General features: G+C 44.4%; 1 protein-coding gene across 9 annotated transcripts in view; it reads left to right on the forward strand.

Annotated features, from left to right (window-relative positions):
• Positions 1–24,856, forward strand: part of NUGGC (nuclear GTPase, germinal center associated) — a 70,313-nt gene that overhangs the window by 2,886 nt on the left and 42,571 nt on the right. For 3 of the 9 annotated variants that reach the window (XM_017884927.1, XM_017884937.1, XM_017884955.1), the window contains exons 2-7: positions 12,686–12,774; positions 16,830–16,934; positions 17,539–17,647; positions 18,813–19,035; positions 19,516–19,746; positions 22,200–22,409. In XM_017884927.1, coding sequence (XP_017740416.1) covers positions 12,732–12,774; positions 16,830–16,934; positions 17,539–17,647; positions 18,813–19,035; positions 19,516–19,746; positions 22,200–22,409 — 921 coding nt within the window. In that variant the 5' untranslated portion in view covers positions 12,686–12,731. Of the gene's footprint in view, positions 1–2,850; positions 3,056–9,675; positions 9,695–10,957; positions 11,053–12,685; positions 12,775–16,829; positions 16,935–17,538; positions 17,648–18,812; positions 19,036–19,515; positions 19,747–22,199; positions 22,410–24,856 lie in introns of those variants that run through there. The other 6 variants (XM_017884941.1, XM_017884948.1, XM_017884934.1 and 3 more) reach the window with 5 other exon arrangements.

Consider the following 24,856-nt stretch of genomic DNA (forward strand, 5'->3'; position numbering starts at 1 on the left):
TCAGGGGAGTGTTTGTTAAGGTGGAATAAATGACATCAAGTCTGTTCACAGATGGGAATAATCCAGTGGAGAGTGAAAGTTTGGTGAATTAGAGAAGAGGAGGAGGTACTCTACGTGGTTCTTCAGTTAGAGAGAGGGATGGAATCTGGTGCACAGAGAAGGGATTGGCCTTTAATGGGTGCATGGATAGTTCATCTAGTAACAGGCTGGAGGGCAGAGCACTGGATAGGTGGTTGGGTGTGATGATGACGCTCTGTAGACATTCTCATTGCTTCTGTAAGTTCAATGGAAATTCAGCCTGAGAGAATGGAGAAACATCTAACAGGCCTAGCATTCAGGTGTCCAATAGCAGGTGCCAAGGACTACCATGAAGAACCCCAGAGGCTGGGCCTGGTGGCTTATACCTGTAATCCCAACACTTTGGGAGGCTGAGATGGGAGGATCACTTGACCTCAGGAGTTTGAGACCAGCCTGGGTAACATAAGGAGACCTCATCTCTACTCAAGTTTTTTTTTTTTTTTTTTTTTTTTTTTTAGGCCAAGTGTGGTGGCACATGCCTGTAGTCCCAGCTGCTTGGGAGGCTGAGGTGGGAGGATCACTTGAGTCCAGGAGGTCAAGGTTGCAGTGAGCCGTGATCACGCCACTACACTTCATTCTGGGTGACAGAGTGAGATCCTGTCTAAAACAAACAAACAAGCAAACAAACAAAGGAACCCAGGAAGCTTTAATTTTTATTTTTTGAGATGGAGTCTCGCTCTGTCACCCAGGCTGGAGTGCAGTGGCCTGATCTTCGCTCACTGCAACCTCTGCCTCCCGGGTTCAAGCAACTCTCCTGCCTCAGCCTTCTGAGTAGCTGGGACTACAGGTGTGTGCCGCCATGCCCAGTTAATTTTTGTATTTTTAGTAGAGATGGGGTTTTACCCTGTTGGGTAGGCTGGTCTCGAGCTCCTGACCTCAGGTGATCCGTCCACCTCGGCCTCCCAAAATGTTGGGATTACAGGCGTGAGCCACTGTGCCTGGCCCCAGGAGGCTTTAAACATGCTCAAAATTAATTTTAGTAATTAAGTAATTTAGTAGCATTTGTGGTGAATTGTTGAAGCTAACAAATAGCCAGTAGAGGGAGAGCTGAGCACGCGTGACATGAATGTTAAGTGTAAGGTGTGATTTTGCCTAGAGATCAGTATAAGACTCAGCACCCAGGGTGGCATTTGTGCTGACTGTCTTTGCTCTGAACTTTAGCTTGCTGTTTCTGTGGTTTTCTTATGGAGGAGGGACATCATCTTGCCAAAAGTTCAAAGCAGTTTTTAAGACCACAGTCTAAACATTTATCTTAAATTCTTTCCCTGTTCTGACCTCTTTACCTTCTGAATCCCTTCTTCGGACTAAATATATACCTAGAGTACTGAGGGTCGTCTTGGTAATGACTGAGTTGGCTTTTAGAGGTAGCATACACCCTTGGCCTGGCACAGTAGCTCACACCTGTAATCCCAGCACTTTGGGAGGCCAAGGTGGGCGAATCACATGAGGTCAGGAGTTCAAGACCAGCCTGGCCAACATGGTGAAACCCTGTCTCTACTAAAATTTAAAAAAAAAAAAAAAAAAAAAAAAAAAAAAAGCCAGGCATGGTGGTGCACCTCTGTGATCCCAGCTACTCAGGAGGGTGAGACAGGAGAATCTCTTGAACCCAGAAGGCAGAGGTTACAGTAAGCTGAGATCATGCCACTGCACTCTAGCCTGGGTGACAGAGCAAGACTTTGTCTCACCAAAAGAAAAAAAAAAGTTACACCCTGAAGCTGAGGGTTCAAGGAACAGCTTTCTCCCTGTATTTGGAGTGAGTTTTAGTTTCTTCTCTCCTGGACAGTACTTTAAAATTTTTGTTTTCTGGGTTTATTTAAAATATGAATTTAAAATTAGATGGGCATGATGGCACATGGCTGTGGTCCCAGCTGCCCAGGAGGTTGAAGTGGGAGGATGGCTTGAGCCTGGGAGGTCGAGGCTGCAGTGAGCTATGATCGTGCCACTGCACTCCAGCCTGGGGGTGACAGAGCAAGACCTTGTCTCTAAATAAATAAAGAAATAAAATAAAAATATACGGATTTAAAATTTAAGTTCCAGAAAGAGATGTAAAGCAGTATATCACTCATTTATACTCTCAAACAATCCAGTGTTGTTTTGTTTTTGGCAGATGTTATTTTTGGTGAATTTTAAGACTTTGGGTCAAGAATAAGTTTATATTTATTATCTCATAGCCTCCATCTCTCCCAGTCATGTCTTATAGTTGGGTGTCTGGGAGCCAGTGCTTTGTCTCTCTCAGAACTGGGGCATTTTTCCTATCTGCTCCAGTGAGCCAGTCATCTGAATAGTGTTCACCCTCAGGGAAAGGATGCTGTGGAGGGACGCAGCGATGCATCTGGAAAGGAAAAAAGACAGATCTGCCTACTTGAGGAATATGGCAGAGAAGGATGCAAGATCCCCATTTCATGTACCATTTAGATTTTGTTTTGTTTGTTTGAGATGGAGTCTTGCTCGGTCACCCAGGCTGGAGTGCAGTGGCGCAATCTCGGCTTACTGCAACCTCTACCTCCCAGGCTCAATTCTCTTGCCTCAGTCTCCTGAGTAGCTGGGATTACAGGGTCCCACCACCACACCTGGCTAATTTTTTTTTTTTTTTTTTTTTGTATTTTTAGTAGAGATGGGGTTTCACCATGTTGGCCAGGCTGCTCTTGTACTCCTGACCTCAAGTGATCTGCCTGCCTTGGCCTCCCAAAGTGCTGGGATTATAGGAGTGAGCCACCACCCCTGGCAAATGTAGATTTCAGTGAAAGAAGACAGCATAAATCAGTATCTGTGGGAGGAGACCATGATAAATAGCTCCCTGATGGCAAGTCAGTTTCACTTCTGGTGTGTAAACGTGGCTTTGCGATTGTGGCCCAAAGGGCTGCGTACCCCAGCTGGTTCCAAATACCTGAACCAAGGAGAAGCTGCCACCATCTCCTCTGTGGACTCCTATAACCAAAGCAGAACTTTGTTTTTGTTTTCTGTTCAGTGACATCTGGTAAGTTGTTTCTTTTATGTAATTTATACTGTAACTTGTGGTTGATTTTTAAAAAATGGACCTTAATTTTTATAACAGTTTTGAGTTTACAGAAATATTGAGAAGATAGTTTAGAGCATTCCTATGTAATTCCCACCCAACTTCCCTTATTATCTTATATTAGTGTGGTACATTTGTTACGACTGATGAACACATACTGATGTGTTATTGTTAAAGTCTGTACTTGATTCAGATTCTTGGTTTTTATCTGACGTCTGCTTTCTACTGTAGAATCCTATTCAGGATAGCACATTACATTTAGTTATGTTCCCTTAGGCTTCTCTTAGCTGTAATGTTGTTTCTCAGACTTTTTGGTGGTTTTGAGGTGTACTCGTTGGGTATTTTGTAGGCTTCTTTGATTGGCATTTGTCTGAGGTTATTCTCATGATTAGACTGGAGTTACAGGTTTTGGGGAAGGAGTCACAGAGTTTAAGTGCTGTTCTCATCACATCATATCAAGGGACAACATCGTCAACATGATTTAGGACTGTTGGTGTTGACCTTGACCACCTGGCGGAGGCAGTGCTTGTGTGGTTTCTCTGCTATAAAGTGACCCTTTCCCTGCTCTAATCTCTGCCCTGTTCTCTTTGGAAAGAAGTTGCTATGCACAGCACTTACCTAAGGAGCAGGGAGTTTTGTTCTACCTCCTTGAGGACAGAGTAGCTATGTAAATTATTTGGAATTCTTCTGTATATGGGACATTTATCTCTTCTCTCTCATTTGATTTTCTTAAAGCAAGTTATTTCTTGAGGGAAATACTTTCTTGAGGGAAAAACTACTTTTCTGTTTGCTTAAGTGAATTTTGGGGTTTTGTTTGTTTGTTTTAAGGCCTCGCTCTGTTACCCAGGCTGGAGTGCGGTGGTGTGAACATGGCTCACTGCAGTCTTGACCTTCTAGCTCAAGTAATCCTCCTGCCTTAGCCTCCTGAATAGCTGGGACTACAAATGCATGCCACCACGCCCAGCTAATTTTTTTTAAAAAATGTTGTAGGGATGAGGGTCTCGCTTTTTTGCCAAGGCTGGTCTCAAACTCCTGGACCCAAGGGATCCTCTCATCTCAGCCTCCCAAAGTGCTAGGATTATAGGCATGAGCCACCATGCCCAGGCTGTTTAAGTGAATTTTAAGGCTATGTAAAAAGGCCAGTGGGCTAGAAATGGGGGGAATCAGGTTTTAGTTTGAATTGTACTGAACAGTGTGATCTTAGGCAAGTCATTAATCATTCCTCCCAAAAGAAAATAGCTATTGCAGAAATTACTGGCGGATGTATGAATTCCTGATAAGGAGGGAAGTGTCATCTTATGCCTCATTAGCTTGAACAAGCTTGGGAGAGCAATATGAGAAGATTCAAATTCGCTTCGCTAGAATCTGCTAAAATACGTTATGAAAATATCTGCTTGTTTTGCTTACCTCTTTACCTAGGGAAGAAAGATGGAGAAAAACATGTCATCCCAAAGCCTCGCTTCTACTATGACTGCTTCTGGTGGCCACACTTCTAATGCTGAACACATTAGCCGATGTGTTAATGCTGGAAACATATCTCTTTTCCTTCAGAGATTTGGAGGCCCTTGTTTCACTTTTGCTTCTGAGCTAATGCGTTTAAACTGCTCTCCTGGGACATCCCTATTTGGAAGAGCAGTGCAGTGGCCAACAAGGTGGTTAGGAAATGTTGCCAACACCAAAGTTACTTAAACCTAAACCCAAACTCAAAGAGAAAGGAAATAAATTCTAAATTTCATCAACATTCTATCATTTCATTAATAGTCTCCTCCTCTTCCTTCTTTCATTCTTGAGCTCGCCTTCTTGTGAGAGCACGAAAAAACTTGACCAAAGATTCTTTTTTTTTTTTTGAGACGGAGTCTCACTCGGTCGCCCAGGCTGGAGTGCAGTGGCATGATCTCGGCTTATTGCAACCTCCGCCTCCCGGGTTCAAGCGATTCCTCTGCCTTAGCCTCCAGAGTAGCTGGGACTACAGGTGTGTGCCACAACGCCTGGCTAATTTTTTGTACTTTTAGTAAAGACGGCGTTTCATCGTGTTAGCTAGGATGGTCTCAAACTCCTGACCTTGCGATCTGCCCGACTTGGCCTCCCAAAATGTTAGAATTACAGGTGTGAGCCACTGCACCCAGCTAACCAAAGATTCTTTAAGGAAGATGGTAGAGCATGCTCAATGTGCTTAATCAGTGGAGACAAGAATGGGAGTCAGGATCTCAGCTAAGGTGGCATTTGTTCCCCAAAGACTAACAGACGTGGCCTGGATGATACTGGTACTGATTTCTAGTTTAACTACTTTCACAAAATATTAAAAAAATAACATTTTTACAGATGCATAAGTGCCTGTAGAGCAATTTTGCATTCATCATCACATTTAATTCTCACAACAAACTCTTTCATTTTTTTTTTTTTGAGATGGAGTCTTGCTCTATTGCCTAGGCTAGAGTACAGTGGTGCGATCTTGACTCACTGCAACCTCTGTTTCCCGGCTTCAAGCGACTCTCCGGCCTCAGCCTCCCAAGTAGCTGGGATTACGGGATTACAGGCATGCAGCACCATACCCGGCTAATTTATAAATGTATATATATATATTTATTTGTTTATTTTTTTGAGATGGAGTCCGGCTCTGTTGCCCAGGCTGGAGTGCAGTGGCGTGATCTCGGCTTGCTGGAAGCTCCGCCTCCTGGGTTCATGCCATTCTCCCGCCTCAGCCTCCCAAGTAACTGGGACTACAGGCGCCCGCCACCACACCTCGCCCGGCTAATTTTTTGTATTTTTAGTAGAGACGGGGTTTCACCGTGTTAGCCAGGATGGTCTCCATCTCCTGACCTCATGATCCGCCTACCTCGGCCTCCCAAAGTGCTGGAATTACAGGTGTGAGCCACTGCGCCCAGCCCTAATTTTTGTATTTTTAGTAGAGACAGGGTTTCACCATGTTGGCCAGGCTGGTCTCAAACTCCTGACCTCACGTGATCTGCCCACCTTGGCCTCCCAAGGTGCTGGGATTACAGGCATGAGCTACTGCGCCCGGCCAATTAACTCTTGATAAAGGTTTTTCTTTTTTTTAACCAATTCTATCCTATATGTGGAGAAATAGAGGCTCAGAGAGATCAGGTGATTTGCTCTGTGTTGTACTGAAGTTTGGGAGCAGGAGCAAAAATCCAGGCATTCTGACTCCAAATCCCTAGTAATTTTCACTCCACCATTCACATCTGGAATATGGAAGCCCTTTGTTTGCAGATACCATGCCCATATTGTTCCCTGCTGTACCCCCAGTATCTAGAACGGTACCTGGTACACCATAGGTACTCACAAATAGTTGAGTTGAATTTGTTGAATGAATGGATGAATAAATAAAATAATAAATATAATTCCTGCTATTCTTAATCTTACCATCTAAGTTATATATCTATATCTAGATATAGACAGATCTCAAAAAATTATATCTACCATCATTCATTCAACAGACAATTTATTTAGTGCTTGCTATGTACCAAGCACTTCCCATATTTATTAAAAGTAGAGAGTAAACCAATGTTAATGACCAGAATGCCCCTTTGAGAAACTGTGCTAATTTAAGTATTTAAATTTAAGTAAGTAAATAGTTTTGGCAAGGGTTAATGATGCGAGGCAAGGTAGGGTGAAATGAGATTCTGCCTAAGGAGAATAATTAGGGGAAAAGAAAAAGACATTTGTCATTTGTAATAAACACATTGAATTTTGCATTGAACACAAAAAATGCAGTGAAAATGTACTCCTCTGATAGTCTCTCTCTCTTCTTGTCTCTCTCTGGCTTGTTTTACTTCTGAGGGTGTCTTTGAGTTTGCAGGCTGTAAGACTGGATGTGGTGGCTCACGCTTGTAATCCCAGCACTTTGGGAAGCCAAGGTGGGCAGATCACCTGAGGTCAGGAGTTCGAGACCAACCTGGCCAACATGGTGAAACCTCGTCTCTACTAAAGATACAAAAATTAGCCAGGCATGATGGCAGGTGCCTGTAACCCAGCTACTCAGGAGGCTGAGGCAGGAGAATTGCTTGAACCTGGGAGGTGGAGGTTGCAGTGAACTGAGATCATGTGTCACTACACTCTAGCCTGGACGATAGAGCAAAAACCCCATCTCAAAAAAAAAAAAAAAAAAAAAACAAGACAAACAAAAAACAAAAAAGCAGTTTGCAGGCAGTGGCTTCAGCTTGAGTTCCTGCATACAAAGTTGCTACTCTCCCCACTCAACAGCCTTCCTTCTCATGAAATGCCTTTGCCATGCGTTTGAGGGAACCCTCCTTTGTGGGCACCACTTCCTCCATTCCCCTATGCCTGAGCTCCAGGGGGCTTGTTTAAATAGTGCCTATTAGAGGTGCTGAATGTGATGAAAAGAACATTGAACTTGGAGTCAGGAAACCTGAGTTTCAGCCCTCATTGCCATAACCTTACTATGTGACCTTGGACAAGTTTCTTCCCCTTCCTGGTCCTCAGGGTCTGGATCTGTAGAAGAAGGGGCCCTTGCATTCTTTTTTTTTTTTTTTTGATACAGAGTCTCACTTTGTTGCCCAGGCTGGCAGTGGCGTGATCTCAGCTCACAGCAACCTCTGCTTCCCAGATTCAATCAATTCTCCTGCATCAGCCTCGTGAGTAGCTGGGATTACAGGCGCGTGCCATCACACCTGGCTAATTTTTGTATTTTTAGTAGAGATGGGGTTTCACCATGCAGGTCATGCTGGTCTCGAACTCCTGACCTTGTGATCCACCTGCCTCAGCCTCCCAAAGTGCTGGGATTATGGGCGTGAGCCACCGCACCCAGCCCGCATTCTTTATTCAATGCCATGATATGCAGCTGTTCTACTACAGGAATGACCTGCATTTGTGTTGCCTCTGTGATTTTCCTGTAAGAAAAAGACAATAAGCAAACACAAACAGAAGAAAAGGAGAGGGAGAGAAGCAAGAGTAACTGTGAAAAGTTACAATTATTTATCAGGAAACCAGTTCTGTGTGACCTTCCTATATCTAGCTGAATGTCCACAATCTTATTTAAAAGATGCTATTCTTAGGTTCAGTGCACAGGAATGTAAATAAGCACTAAAAGCAAAACTTCAGTGCTAACCACATAGCTGAAATACAAGCAAAATAAACCACACAGGCAGAACTTTGCCTATCTGAGCAATACATTTGGACTGTTACCAATTGCTTCTCCACAGAAACCAAATTTTCGCAGTGAACACCACCATTCCTTCCCTTTGGGGGGAAATAGACTGCAGGATGATTTGAAGAAGGACTATACTCCTATGGCTCATTTTCTCCTTAATATAATGCACTTGAAATCACAGTGCTCTCGGTGTACTGCTCTTGGCCACACGGAATCCCTAATCATTGGTACGGTCTTGGTTTCAATAACAAGTAACATTTTCAAAATGAGAATTTTCATCTTTTTACCACCTATCTAAATCAGAGAACACTCACACTTTAAGGACTAGTTCAGTCTTTGCCTTACACCTGGGAAACCTGAGGTCAGGGTGATAAAACGACTTGTCTGAAGTCCTCCAGCTTTATTGATTGGCGGCGAAGCTGGAGCTGGAAATTTCCACACCTGATTTCTAGCCTAATGTTCTTCCCACCTCATCATTTAGTTCAACCCAATAACTATATACTAAATGTCTGTACCAAACTACCCCCATTTGTTTATCGCTTTTCCTTTTAAGTACTTGGTGTTTATTTTCTTCTGTCCGCTTAGCCTTTTTGCAAATGATCCCTTTCCGCTTGCCAGTGTTTTTGTTTGGTCATCAAAGGATCCCTTCACGCCAGTCTTTGAACATTGGCCAAAGGAATTTGAAACCCAATCCACTACAACCAAATCCACATAATTTCTAATTATTCCAAATTTCAGTTAGAGTTCACAAATTACTTGTATACGGAAACCATAGATGCTGCTACGGAGGAAGGTGTGTGGTTTTCTGTCTTCGTTGCATGCAGCTAAACCCAACCCAACCCCAGCTAGTTACATGCTAACGGCCCTTGCTGGACTTTGTGTACTGTTGATTTAGTAAATAAAGTCAAATGAACTAAAGTTCCTGTGATTCCGAAAGAAGCCAGAACCACCGCCCGTATTCCAGAATTCAGTGACCACAACTGCTTCTGCTCTAAACTCAAAGCCCTTTGATTTTTTGCCCTTTAATCCACAGCTCTCTCAACTGAAGGACCCTAATCTTAGTGTCTGTATGACCACGCCTCTTATCAACTTGGCCTGTCAGTTCTTTTGTACTTTATCTGGCTCCACGGTTTCCTCCTAGAATTTGAATTCCAGTACACCAGCTGTCCTGGAGGTCGACCGTGGATTTATCCACTGCTTGGATCATACATTTTGTTTTGCTTCCAGTGCTCACTGTGATAATATGATGCCTAACCTTTCATAGGATTTGCTTCTTGAGCTGCTCTCTTCAGAAAACAACAGATCTTTTTCCTAGGGGTAATCCTAGTTCTGTATCCAGCTTTTTTTTTTCCTTTGAGACAGGGTCTTCCTGTCACCCAGGCTGGAGTGCAGTGGCGCAGTCACAGCTCACTGCAACCTTGAACTCCAGGGCTCAAGGGATCCTCCCACCTCAGCCTCCCAAATAGCAGGTACTACAGGTGTGTGTCACCACAACCGGCTAATTTTTTTGGTAGTGTCAAGGTCTCACTTGGTTGCCCAGGCTGGTCTCAAACTCCAGGGCTCAATCGATACTCCCTCCTCAGCCTCCCAAAGTGCTGGGATTATAGACGTGAGCCATCATACCCTGCCTAAAATTATTGACATGCATTATGGTATGTTTACCCACGTTATAGCCCATCTGTCTTTTTTTCTCATAACGCGCCTAGGTTTTGATGTGTGTCAGCATTTCTGACTCAGTATTCCAAACCAGAAATTGCTTGTGCCTCTTGTGAAATTTGGTGACCTCATTAGCACACTTCTACTACCAGCTTTCCTGGTGAAAATTTTCAAGTAAGAACATAGAATCTTGGGATTTGAAGAAGGCTTAAAATTTATCTATCCCAATGTCATTATTAGGTGGTCATATCAATATAGGTTCAGACACCTCTAGAGGCAGAAAACTCACTTCTTCGTAAGGGAGCTCATTCTATCTTGGACGACTCTGATTACTTGAGAATGTTAAGCCAAAATTTTTTCTTGTACCTTCCACCTAGTGGATCTATTCCTACCCTCTGAGAACCCTAGAAAATATGCAGGATGTCTCTTTTATTTGCAACTGTAAGGTAATGCATTTGAGGACCACCATGAAGCCCCCCCCCGCCCCCCACCACCATCTTCTGCCTTTACCTGTGTCTTCCCTTCCTCACATCAAATACTCCTCATCCCCGTGGAGCAGTCCTCACTGTGAGTGCTGCTTCATTTGCATGCTTGACTATTGATTTCTACTCTTTGCTTTATTCGTTAAGCAAGGACTCGAACATATCAAAAATGAATTCAGGGCCAGGCATGGTGGCTCACACCTGTAATCCCATCACCTTGGGAGGCTGAGGCAGGTGGATCACTTGAGTCCAGGAGTTCAAGACCAGCCTGGCCAACATGGCGAAACCCCATCTCTACTAAAATTACAAAAATTAGCCAGGCATGATGGTGCAATGCCTCTAATCCCAGCTACTCCGGAGGCTGAGGCAGAAAAATTGCTTGAACCCAGGAGGTGGAGGTTGCAGTAAACTGAGATCATGCCACTGCACTCCAGCCTGGACAACAGAGCAAGACTCTGTCACAAGCAAACAAACCACCAGACAAAAACAACAAATTTAGCTTTTAAACGTCCTTTGGTGTAGAATCTCATCAAAAGCTTCCCATCCATTATGTTATCCAATCAGCTAACATTTAGTCATTGCCCTTCTTGATAGAAATGCACCACTGAAAAAAATGCAGTCCTCTGACCTTGAGTGGTTCAACCAGGAGGAAGAGATGTAAGCACAGTACAATCAGTGTTATAACACAGGTGTGTATGGAGCAGCAGGAATGCAGGAGGGGAATGAGTGGGTATCAGACACCATTTCACAGAGGAAACACTAAAATAGGATTTTGAAGCAAGAGCAGGAATTCACCTGGGAGAAGAAGGGAAGGGCATCCCACATGTGCTAAAATGCTCAAGAGTTCAATAGGATACCCTGCTTTGGAGAACTGTAAAGAGTGTGGGATGGTCTGAAAGTGGGCTGCAGAGAGGAGGAAGGGAGAGGGAAAGAGGTCTACCTAAGACTCAGAATCTCGCACTTAATAGGGGCTCTCACCCCATTCACCCAGCACCTGCCAAATACAGAAGCCGTTTAGTCAGTTAATATCTGCAAACCAAACTAAGACTAACTGATGATGGTGATTTTAATTTGGGGTTAATGTGTAAATGAGACATAGTTTCCCTAAATAACAGCCTGTAGGTCTAGTAGGACAGATCAGGGGTGATTTTGCATATTTCAGAAGGGCTGGTGACTCTGCTTTGGAAATACACGGCTGAGTGATCCAAACAGAAACATCAGATAACGGCAAGTAAGCACATTGGGTATTTCCCATTCATGTTCTTCTAATTCTTCGCTATGGGTGGAGATGAAGCAGCTCCAGGCTAGCAGATTCCACCCTATCTGCGCAGTGCCCTCTGTTCTGAGCCTCCATGGGTCGAGTTCTCCCTCTGTATCCAAACCGTATCTGCCAGTGGACTGGAGACCAGCTGAATCTGTCCCTTCTTCTTTCGGATGTGCCTCTCCTCTCCCTCCCACAGACCCTCTATGCTGCAAGCTGCAAGGAGAGCCCAGGAGGGGTGTCCTCTTGGTGGAAGTTGCGCTTGGTGAGAAAGGTCCAGGGAACCAAGTCACTGCATCTCCTTCCCCAGTCAGCAGTCCCCCAAAGCAACTCAAGGGAACTCTAGGAATATCTAATGTTCCATCCACCTCCCAGATTCCTGCTGAGACTTACTGGAACTAAATATCACTGGCACAGGGTTCAAGGCTTGCCCCAGTGGAGCACTGATGCCACCCAAAGCAGTGAAGCTATATACACTCACCTTCACAGCTCTGGTCACCAGAGGCTTATTCTCATTTCAGCATGAGTTATCCTAAAGCTCTCAGGTACTATTGGTTTAGACTCTTTTCTTCCCCCCCACCCGAAGACAGAGTCTCACTTTGTCATCCAGGCTGGAGTGCGGTGGTTCCATCTCGGCTCACTGCAACCTCTGCCTCCAAGGTTCAAGCGATTCTCCTGCCTCAGCCTCCCGAGTAGCTGGGATTACAGGCGCCTACCACCACGCCAGCTAATTTTTGTATTTTTCATAGAGATGGGGTTTCACTGTGTTGGTCAGGCTGGTCTTGAACTCCTGACCTCAAGTGATTTGCCTCCCCTTGGCCTCCCAAAGAGCTGAGATTACAGGTGTGAGCCACCACACCTGGCCTAAATATTATTGGAAATCGGTGTTCAAACACTAATCTTGTTATATTTCCATCAAGTAGTGTACTAGATGTGAGGGATTCAGAGATAAGTTGGAATGGGCAGAAACACCGCACAAGCAGATTGACACATCCTTAGGTTTTGCTTTCTGTATTTTCAAATTCTGCTGCCCCACCTGTCTTTGTACTTTGTCTTCATAGGCTGGTTCTCCTAAGCGGAGAAGAGCAGGAGTTCACGTAACAAGGAATGGCAGAAATGAAGGATGTTTTTGGCCAGGAACCACATCCAGGTAACACCTCTGCAGTATCTTCTAATGGAGGATATAGGAACTGATTACTGTTATAGGATAAAAGGCAAATAGGTTGGGACTATATTTAACTGTTGTCATTGTTCCTTACCCTTTATTCAGAAGGTGCTTTCTCATGACAAGTTTAAATAGTGAATGAAGATCAGATATTTCAACAGTAACTGAAATAGACTATTCATCATGAAGTGAACTGTTTGGCCAGCAGTTAAATAAGTGGGACTTTTTCCTTTAAAAAAAAATAATGTTCCAGGCTGGGCACGGTGGCTCACGCCTGTAATCCCAGCAATTTGGGAGGCCGAGGTGGGTGGATCACCTGAGATCAGGAGTTCGTGACCAGCCTGACCAAACATGGCGAAATCCTGTCTCTACTAAAAATACAAAAATTAGTTGGGTGTGGTGGTGCGTGCCTGTAATACCGGCTACTTGGGAGGCTGAGGCAGGAGAATCGTTTGAACCCGGGAGCAGAGGTCGCAGTGAGCCAAGATTGTGCCACTGCACTCCAGCCTGGGTGACAGAGTGAGACTCCATCTCGATAATAATAATAATAATAATGTTCCAGAAAGTCACCTTGAACACTCTGAAGGTAGCCTCTCTTACAAGACCCCTGGAATGACATTAGATGGCTTTCCTTAGAAGGAGAGATGTAGGTGCCTTGGAGTGGCTCATGGAAGGGTGACTCACATTGGAGTCAGTATGGGTGGCTTCCCTTCCTCAGAAGGCAGATATAGGGCCCCTGGAGCCAATGAGGGAGCCTTCCCTATAGGACGATGACAGGGATGTATCCCCCAGTTGCAGAAAACAGTCGTGTATCATATCCTTTGTGTTTTGAGGACTGAAGAGGGAACGTTTCCTCACTCCGAGGGGATAGATTTCCTTAGGGGCAAGGTGAAGCAGTGTTTCTGGGTTAGTGGGGGTGATGCTAGCATCTGAAGCAAGCCTGAACAGGCATATAGGAAGAACTGCCACTTTGGGGTTCCCTCAGTTGAGCTTAGCCTTGAGGAATGGGATCATTTTGCTTGGAAGATTTCTGGCAGTTTCTGGCAATGGTCTGAATCATGTCTGTAATCCCAGGACTCTGGGAGGCCAAGGTAGGAGGATCTCTTGAGCGCAGGAGTTCAAGACCAACCTAGGCAACACAGCAAGACCTCATCGCTGAAAAAGAAAAAAGAAAAAATAATTAGCCGGGCGTGGTGGTGAGTGCTTGTAGTTCTAGCTACTTGGGAGCTGAGGTCGGAGGATTGCTTGAGCCAAGGAGGTTGAGGCTGCAGTGAGCTGTGACCCTGCCACTGCACTCCAGCCTGGGCGACAGTGGAGACCCGTCTCAAAAAAAAAAAAGTTCAACAGTCAATAATGAAACCGCATCTCAGCTCAGGCTGTTGGGGGATCAGTTTTCAAAAGTGTCACCTTGTGGCAGCAGGAAGGAACAGCAGTGGTATGCTACACTTTTTGGACTGCCGCTATCCACCGCAACTGCTGGCTCCTAGGAGGATTTGATGGGGAGTGCTGGAAAGGGCAAGGAAGGGCTTAAGTGGTGAACAAGAATAATAAGATCTGTGATCTAAGTTCAGACTAGTTTATTTTTATTACAATCTAATATAAAAATACTACCCTTATATGGTATAAATCCAAGATGGAATATTTTCTCCTTTCCGGATAGTTTTGCATTTTAGAAATTGAAGAAAAAGTTTTAAACCCTGCTGTATTGGACTTTCTAGCCTTTGCTTTAGTTGAGAAATAAACTTCCAAACTCTTATCAGATTTGTTGCCAGTCCTTACAATGTTGAAATAAGGGCCCTGGATGTGTGAACTTGGCCCTTGTTTTATACACATGGCTAAGAGATTAGGCAAACATTGTTTACCCAAAAGAGTTCCTGAGTTACAAAGTCTACATCCCTTTCCACTCTTTCCACAGACAGGTCGTGGACACATCCTGGAGTTCTGAGATGCTTTTTGGAGCACAGATTAAAGTGTTCTTCAGTCGGTAACTGGCCTGGGGCCTAACCAGCAGACTCTTCTTTCTTTGCCTCTTCCTCTCCAGCTCCAGCCACCGAGCCAGCAACCTCTTGGTATTTTGTTCTAAGGCAGTCCTCAAACTGAGCCAGGGCGAATTCTTGAATTTGAGCTCAATCATCAGTTAGAATGTCTGAGACGGAAGGGTTGAAGTGTAACCTCTCTCAACTCTCAGTTGCAGCATGAGCATGGAGCATGAGGTGGCAGAGATTCAGGCCTTGGCAAATAGCATGACTTGCACTAGAATATTCTACGGGGTGTGCGTTGGCTTCCATTTGTGCTGGAAGATGCAAGGTTGAACAGAGAGGGAAGGCTGCCTGAATTGTCTGGGAGATCTGTGTCTAGAGCCCACGGGCAGAGACTGGGCCTTCTGTGTGGGCTGCCATTCTTGGGTGCCATGTGACGTTTCTTCTCTGTGGTTCTTCAGGGAATGACCTCAGATTGTCACACTCAGTTTTGGAGCCTCATGGCCTCCCTGTGATTCTTGGGGATCAACTCTTTCGGTTCACCTCATGGCCATTTTCTAAGGCACGGGCCAGCCCCAGGAGCCCTGGGTTAGAACCATTTTCAACAACCTTCACCCCAAAGATCCACCTCTTACCCCTTTCTAGCCAGGTAAATATGACCAAGGGGTGTTTTCCAAAATCTGTCTAAAACACAACATTTTGGTTATACCCCTTCTTTAGGATGATGGGCCCAACCAGCCCTTCACTTCATAACCAAGGGAAACAACTTAAGTGAATGAATCTCCACAGAGCTACAAAGATCTGCTTCTAGGTGATTTCTGTTCTTGCTTATGTAAGGAAGCAGCTGCTGATGTCTTCAAGCGAAGAAGGGAAAAAATTTCCCCCAATTTTTAAGGATCTCTGGAGGGCATCCATCCAAACTCTTGTAACGCGTGTGTATTTTTGTTGTTGTTGTCAGTTCTTTCATTTTCCAGATGAATAAATTGAGGCTCAAGAATGTGTGATTCTTCCTGGTCACATGGCCCCTGTTTTCCTTTGCATTCTGCTTCTCGTTGATTTCTTTTTTTTTTCTTTTCTTTTTTTTTTTTTTGAGACGGAGTCTTGCTCTGTTGCCCAGGCTGGAGTGCAGTGGCGCGAGCTCGGCTCACTACAAACTCCACCTCCGGGGTTCACGCCATTCTCCTGCCTCGGCCTCCTGAGTAGCTGGTATTACAGGTGCCCGCCACCATGCCTGCGTAATTTTTTGTATTTTTAGTAGAGATGGGGTTTCACCTTGTTAGCCAGGATGGTCTCCATCTCCTGACCTCGTGATCCGCCCGCCTTGGCCTCCCAAAGAGCTGGGATTACAGGTGTGAGCCACTGCACCAGGCTGATTTCTTTCCTAGTCTGACAAGACCTCCCAGAGGCCTTTCCTCACCGCACACTTAACCCTGTCTTCAACTTTTCTCTACACAGTTGGTTGATTTCCTAAAACTTGGCGTTTGGTGAAGAATGTCCAGCCACTTTGGCTTCTGAGGAGTTGCAAATAGAAGCTTTTTATCTGGGGAGATAGATTGAACTCTACGTTTTGGAACTAAATGCAGACAGTCTTGTGACTCTGCAAAGTAGGAACCAAACTGGAATGATCCAACAGTGTTTTTTCCCAAATGAGTTTATGGGCAGACAGAGCTGGAAGCAGTTCCTCTTTATATATATATATATAAATATACACACACACACACACACATATTTGAGACAGGGTCTTGCTCTGTCACCCAGATTGGAGTGCAGTGGCAAAATCACAGCCCACTGCAGCCTACAACTCCTGGGCTCAAGTGACCCTTCCACCTCAGCCTCCTGAGTAGCTGGGACTACAGGTACGCACCACCACACCTAGCTAATCCAAAACATTTTGTGTTTTTGGTAAGTTCGAGACCAGCCTGGGCAACATGGTGAAACACTGTCTCTACAAAAATTTGCCAGGTGTGATGGTATGTGCCTGTAGTCCCAGCTACTCTAGAGGTTGAGGTGAATATCATGCCCCAACACGTATAATCTTATATATCCTCTGTTTATCTCTAGTTGAAGATGATTTATATAAAGAACCAATGAGAAAAAGAAGGAAATCAGATCGAGATCAGCGTTTCCGAGCATTTCCTTCTGTGGAGCAGAGTGCTCTTAAGGAATGTGAGTGTCCTGAAACTGTTGTTTTAACATGGTTCTGTTCTGTTCCAAGTATGTTAAAATGGTCAAAGAAAGAGGAAGTTAAATTCTGAAGCTGGATGAAACATCTTCAAATGAACCTGTTTTGGAAAGAGAGGACTCGAAGTTTCTGCAGCAGTATGCAGTTAGGCAATTTGTCTCCAGGCATCTCTGGGCAGGAGGGTTGTTATCAAAATAACTTCTTCCTGCTTAGAACAAAGCCTGTGAAGATGATTAGGTTAGTGCTTCGGTGGGTGTCAACATGGTGTCCTTGCACTTTTTTTTCTTTTTATGACACAGGAGGGAAGAATCTAGAATGGGCTGAAGCCCATGGCAAAGCATACCATAACTTCTGTTACCAGAGTTTCAGAGCAGCCTGGCTGTTTGGAGATTTTCAGAACCAATGATTGCTATCTCTAGTGAGCCACCATCCCTAGTGTGAGATAACCTGCTATCTTGTTTAATCGGCTTTTCATTTCATTTTTTTTTTTTTTTCCTTCTCTGTGATGTTCAGCAGACACCTCCTTTGGAGACCTAGTACTTTATCCCTGCCAGGTACCTACGGGTGACCTCTCTCTGTTAATTCCAGATGAAAAATTGGAATCACGGACCAGAAGAGTTTTGAGCAACACTTATCAGAAACTTATTCAGTCTGTCTTCCTGGACGATAGCATCCCTAATGGAGTCAAATATCTCATGTGAGTCTGAAATCTGCAACCCTGAAATCTTATGTCAGTATCTGTCCTTAGGCTATTATAGGTGCTTCCCCCCAACAAGGAAAGGGACTATTTAATTAGAAACTAAGAAAGAAGGATACAAATTTCTGTCGCTATGGGATAGTTGCCATTCATTGAGCTGTCACTGTTAGGTAATCTGCTAAGTGCTTTATATATATGTGTGTATGTGTGTATGTGTATATATGTGTGTGTGTGTGTGTGTGTGTATGTATGTGAAATATAATTTAATCCATCCAACACTCCTATAAAGTAGGAACTATTATGATTACTTCCATTTTACTGAAAGTGAGGCTCAGAGAGGCCCAGACTTGAACAAAGTCACACCAGTGGTCAGTGAGAGGGTCCAGAATTCACCCCAGGCTGTGTGACTCTGAGCTCATGTCCCCAACTATTTGTCCTCTGTGACTTGAAGGAGTTGAGTGGTGCTGAGGCTGTAACTTCTCCTGTTCATTAAGACTCTGTGTTGCTCCTAACACTATTAATACTTCACCTCTGTATACACTGTATTTCTAGGGTCAAGAATATGCAATTTCTGTCCAGATGCAGTGGCTGACACCTGTAATCTCAGCACTTTGGGAGGCTGAGGCAGGTGGACCACTTGAGACCAGCCTGAGCAATATGGCAAAACCCTGTCTCTACACAAAATACAAAAAAATTAGTCAGGTGTCGTGGGGCACGCCTGTAGTTCCAGCTACTTCAGAGGCTGAGGCGAGAGAGTTTCTTGAGCCCAGGAGATTGAGGCTGCAGTGAGCCATGATTGCATCACTGCACTCCAGCCTAGGTGACAAAGCGAGACCCTGTCTCAGACACATAAACAAACAGACAAACAAAGAATATACAATTTCCAGTGAATACAAATAAACATACCTCACATCTATATAGACATTATAGGGATTGTGTGGAATTATCATTACCAAATATTTTTGCATAATCTCATTTGATCCCCAGGCCAACTCTGTGTAGCAAATAGGGATTGATATTCTCCATTGACAGAGGAGAGAACAGAGACTCAGAAGATTTTAGTGACGTGCCCAGGATTAGAATTCAGTTCCTTTGCATTCTGTTTCAATGCTGTTCCCTCTAAACTTTGATGATCATGACAATGTACATTTTAAAATTCACCCAGAAATAGGCTCCTTGCCTTGATTGAAAAGCCGACAGTGGACCCAATCTACATTGGATTATTTGGAAGCACCGGGGCTGGGAAGAGCTCCCTGATCAATGCCATCATCCAGCAAGCAATGTTTCTACCAGTGTCTGGAGAAAGCATATGTACTTCCTGCATTGTACAAGTGAGCTCCGGCTGTTGTGCACAGTATGAGGCCAAAATCCACCTTCTGTCTGACCAGGTAAGTGTTCCCTTCCTCCCTCCGTCCGTTCCTTCCTTCTTTTTCTCCCTCCCTCCCTGCCTGCCTGCCTTCCTTCCTTCCTTCCTTTCTTTTTTCCTTCCTTCCTTCCTCTTCCCTCCATCTCTCCCTCCTTTCTTTCTTCTTTCCCTTCCTTTTGTTCCTCCTTTTCTTTCTTTCCTTCTCACTATCTCTCAGAGATAACATTATATTCCTTGCAAATATAGCTCATGCCTTTGTTTAATGAAAAGAGCCCATCCCAGGAGGAAGTTCAATCAAGTGAGCTAGGGGGGTCTAGCCTGATGCTTGCATTGTTATGAGACTTTGGGCAAGCCATTTCCCTCTTCGAGATCCCAGATAGATGACCTAGATTTTCTGAATATGCAGCCCCCTGGCCCTCCACAGGGGGCAGTGGGCGCCTCTGTTTGTCGGTGTTCTCTGTGTCTGTGTCAAGAGGGGCTTGGCCCTACTCTGCCTTGGCAGGAGTGGAGGGAGGAGCTGAAGAACCTGACTAAACTCCTGCACAGGACGGAGGAGCTGGGCAGAGAAGAGGCAGATGCATGGAACAGGGATGAGGCAGTGGAGGAAGCCACCTGGAAGCTACAAATTATTTATGGAAATGGGGCAGAAAGTAAGAACTATGAGGAGTTACTGAGGGCGAAGCCCAAAAGGAAGATCCCCACCTCCAGAGTCATCACCCTCAAGGCGGAAGAGGTAGCATCAAGTTCGTTTTTTTCTTGATTTCATCCTGCGTCTGATGTCTAACAGTTGAATCTGTTTCAGGGGACGGGCTTGTGGTACAGTGTTTGTGTGAAATAAGAAATAAGTTGCTACCCAAATCAGAAGTATCCATAGCCCAAGTTATCCTCATTATTTATGGCTATCAAATGGGAATTTTTAGTATGTGAATGGAGGAGCTCTTGTGCACAAAAGAAGACTATTTACAGTTATTTGAGAATAATTAGGGATAGTTTGGGCTGCCAGTGATTTTTGAAGAAGACTTATAGTGGCTTAAACAAACAGGGATTTATTCTTTTTCTCATGTAAGAGGTTTGGGAGCAGTAGGGGTGGGGTTGGTTTAGTGGCTCAGCAATGTCAAGATCAGCATCTCTCGTTCCCTTGGCCTTCCGTCGACCCCATTGTCATGAGATGGCTCCCGAAGTGCTAGACTTCATGCTAGCCTCCTGGAAGGAAGAAGTGGAGAAAAAGTTGGCATCAGCCACATCTCCCCTTTCATGAGAAAGTAAAAGCTTTCCCAGAAATACCTCTGACAAATTTCTGTGTAGATTTCAGAGTTCAGAACTGAGCCACATGGCCCTTCTTGGCTGAAAGGGGGTCCAGAAAAAGTGAAAAGCAGACTTGTCATGATTTGCTTAGACCAGTCTCACTCCACTGCCTTTCCAATCAGATAGAAAATCAGGATTCTGCTGGCATAAAGGAGGAACAGGATGGACATTGGATAGGCAACTAGTAGTATTCTTGCTTTTATAAACAATGTTTATTTTAAGTTAAAATTCAATTTCTGAATTAAAACAAAATATTTGTGGAATCAACATTCAATTTAGGAAAGCTATACATTTAAAAACCTAGTTTTTCTTGTATCTCTCACCTTTAAATACACCTTTAAAATATTGCTATTCTATTTATAAATCTAGTGACTGTTGGTAAAATGGGTACAATTTTTATATGCGTCCTAAAGTTTAATGTTCAATTATTTCCTGATTAACAAAGCAAACCTTCCTTAAATATTCCATGATACTTATATAATTAATCACATTTCCTTAGGCTTTTTGCATTCGGTTAAAGTTCAATATATTTGAGTCTCTAAAATGTTTAAATACTTGACTAGGCACACTTAAAAATCAAATGAATGAAACCTTTTCAAAGCACTTTGCTATCTCTTGTATATCTGGAAAATCAAACACAGTACCCATTTCTTATAGTTTTAAGATGAATATTACTATTAAAATGATTATACTTCTAATATCTAAAACATAGACTATGTCTGAGAAACACAATGATTACAAAACTAGTGACTTTATCTGAATACATACAGCTTACACAAGGATATCAATGTCTTCACCAACTCTATATTTAGAAATACTCCTTCCCAGCATCATACATTTACCCACGGAAAGAAGGTGAACAGAATTACCATCTCAATAAGTGAGCTTACAAATTCAGGCTTTCCACTGGAGATCCTAGAATCCGAGTTTGCCTTCTATAATGATGTTTGCCCAGAACCAGTTTATTGGGCTTAGCCCTCTAGTAGAAAGAGACTTTTCAAGCCCATGTCTTTTCCTGGACTTCTCTCTTACGGTATCTGCTCTATTTTAAAATTACAATATCTTAAAGAGTTTTTATTATCTTTCGCTGTTTATCATTTGGTTGAAATTGATGAAATCTCTTACTCCTTACCCAGACTGCAACAAATCCAGCAATTTAATTTAAACTCTCTTAGGAATTGATATTCTTATCTTTCTTTCAGGACTATTCTATAGAAATTTATTTAACAATGACCACCATACATCCCAAATCCTCTGTCCTCTGAAGTACCCCAGTTGAGATTTACTGTCATAGTTGCTGGCATGGATGTGTCATTGTCCCAAGACATGTTTAAGCAGAAACCGTGGTTTAAGAACTATTCCCTCTCTTACCCACCATCATTAAAATATCCTAGAAATGCCTACATATCAAGGTATTTTTTGTAATCGGAAGATAAATTTTAAAACTCTTTTAAGATCCAATTTCAGATCAATTTTCAATTTGGAAAATATAGTTACCATATCACTGTTAATTTTCTATAGTCATTGCTAGCTTTCTGGTAATGAAAATGTCAATTACATATTACCTTAATTTCAGAATTGAATGCAGTTTAGAAGATAAACCTATTATTCAGCAATGCTATAACTTCCCTAACGTCCCATTTTAGCTGACTTTGTTTTTTTTTTTTTTTCATCTGCAAGGTAAGGAGCTTGAACTTCCTCATCTCCAGGGTCCTTCCTGGCTCTCAGGTTCTAGGTCCTACAGACCTGATTTCAGGCCTTCTGTCAGATGCACTTCTTACCCTTACTAAGCATACTTACCATGAACCTGCATCACAGCCAACCAGGATGAACAGAGCTGGGAACAAGGCTGGCGTGCGTGATTCTGTCCTTCTTCTTCAGGCAGAAGAGCTGTCCATCAAGCTGGACCCCTACATCCGCACACAGAGGAGAGATTGGGATGGGGAGGCCGCTGAGATGCACATCTGGCCCTTGATCAAACATGTGGAAGTGACTCTTCCCAAATCCGACCTGATCCCAGAAGGGGTCGTGCTGGTGGACATCCCAGGCACAGGCGACTTCAACAGCATAAGGGACGAGATGTGGAAAAAGGTGACTGTCTTTCATAGGCTTAGTTCTCTCTTCCCTCAACTCCTCTACCCTTTCTCAAGCAACAAAGAATGCTCTGCTTTCAGCTTCAGGGATTTTATGAGCTCATTGGAATTAAATTCTTCTAATTTCTATGTTCTAAGTCTCAGGGCCCTGGCAGGATATGGTGGCCAGAGAAAGTAGGGAGGGAGGAATTATAGGACATGACTGTTGGAGCCAGGACAAGTGTGTGTGATGTATGAGAAAGATGAGCAATAGAGTGGCTTAAGAGGAATCAGAGTGACCAAGGACAGAGTGGAACTGGGAGGCCAAGTGTTGGGGACAAAGCAGAGAAGCTGCAGCCAGTCACCCAGAACCCAAGAGACTGCAACTATGTTGACTGTAAGCAGCATCAGCACAGAGCTGGAGGGCTGAGGAAGCTGGTGTGGTGGGGGCAGGGTGAGTCTTCCTGGGTGAATGGGAGAAGGAGCATGGGGTTGGTGGAGGAGGGAGACTATGGAAGACATGCCTGGAAAAGTTCAGGTCTTTAGTACTACTGCTCCAGAGTTTGGCTTCCTGGGAAAACTTGCAGGAAGAGAGGGACTGGGGCATGTGATTGAGAAAGGGCACGGTAACAGAGGCACTCTGGAGCAGAGGGTAGGAGGAACACAGAAGCCCAGGAGCTGGAAGGGGACTGGGAGCGAGGACCAGCATCAGTGAGTTGTGAGCAGCACAGCAGCTGCCGAAGAATTCAGTTCTTTAAACTCCACAGATTTGTTTAGATGAATGACTGTGCGCCAGGGGAGCTTGCTGACCACAGCTTCCAGTCACAATCTAGAGCAAGCTCTAGCCTCTGCCCTGATTGTACAGGGGAAGACATGAAGGCTCAGAGAGGGGAAGTCACTTGTCCAGGACCACACAGCCTTGAACTGGAGAGCAGGTTTCTTAACTTCCCTGCTGGGGCTCTGTCTACCCCACCTCCCCCAGGGCATGCTGTACATTATCCACCTCCTGTAGGAGAAAGGCAGTCCCTGTGTCCTTCCCCTTGGTCGGTGGCTCAGACCTGGCCTTGTGAGCCTTAGTTTCTGTAAGACCTCGGATCCTGGAGTGGAAATCGTGAACCTTGGCTAGTTCCAGGCCTGGCCAAGAGAGCAACAGCCCAGGAAGGCTGCCAGGGCCTCTCCCTGGATGGAGTTGCGGCTGCAGCCAGTTCAGATACACTGGGCAGCTTATCAAAGCCAGCAGCTCTGGCTCAGAAAATGTGCTCTGAAGAGGTCAGGCTGAAGCGAGGGATGGTTCCCAGCGTGCTCTGCCTGGTCCGGCTCCCCTGCATTCTTGTGGGTTTTTTTGACCTCCTCTCACAAGAAGTTACTCAAGACCCCACTCTTTGCAGGGAGAACAAGACAGTCGCCCTCCCTCTATGTCAGGCTGCCAGCCTTGCCTTCCCTAAAACCCATTATGAATTCAGATGTCCCTGAATCTGATCTGCCACTTAGAAGTCATGTGACTTGAGGCATGTCTCTGAACCCCTCTAAGTCCCATTCTCATCGTAGGGGCCTGGGGAGATGCAGGTGGCGGTGGTGGGGTGCCATCTCATCTACTCCTAAGTCTGGCAGTTCTGGTTTTATAGAAAAACTTTTTTGTATCTTCTATGACACTAACTTTACCAAACCCTGGCAGTGGGGAGCTTTGTGTGGGGTCTGAAATTTAACCACTGCACCCTTTATGGTTGCTGTCCTTTTCTCATGTTAGTGAACACTAAGCACCTGTGGCTTACCAGGACCAAGGGGAATATGAAGGTGATGGGGGCTCTGCCCTTGAGGAGCACCCAGCCTGGCATTCTTATGGCCTTCTACTGGCTGGACCGTTCTCTGCCCACTGTTGGCACTACAGAGCTGGAAGCTGCTTCTACTTTTGTTTTGTTTTGTTTTGTTTGCGACAGCATTTTGCTCTGTTGCCCAGACTGAAGTGCAGTGGCACAATCATGGCTCACTGCCACCTCGACTTCCTGGGCTTGAGCAATCCTGCTGTCTCAGCCTCCCAAGGATCTGGGCTACAGGTGCACACCACCACACTTGGCTCATTTTTTTTTTTTGTAGAGATGAGATTTTACCATATTGCCCAGGTTGGCCTTGAACTCCTGAGCTCAAGTGATCTGCCTGTTTTAGCCTCCTGAAGTGTTGGGATTACAGATGTGAGCACCACATCTGGCCCAGACCCCAAAGCTTTTCTTTTTTTTATTTTTATTTTTTATTTTTTTGGTGATGGAAGTAGAAAGGGTGGTCCTTTATTTTTATTTTTATATCTTTCCAGTCAAGTTATTTTCTTTATTATTATTATTATTATTGTACTTTAAGTGCTAGGGTACATGTGCATAACGTGCAGGTTTGTTACATATGTATACTTGTGCCATGTTGGTATGCTGCACCCATCAACTTGTCAGCACCCATCAACTCGTCGTTTACATCAGG

Source organism: Rhinopithecus bieti, unplaced genomic scaffold, assembly GCF_001698545.2.
Source record: "Rhinopithecus bieti isolate Rb0 unplaced genomic scaffold, ASM169854v2 scaffold_315, whole genome shotgun sequence".
In the NCBI taxonomy this organism is placed as follows: domain Eukaryota; kingdom Metazoa; phylum Chordata; class Mammalia; order Primates; family Cercopithecidae; genus Rhinopithecus; species Rhinopithecus bieti.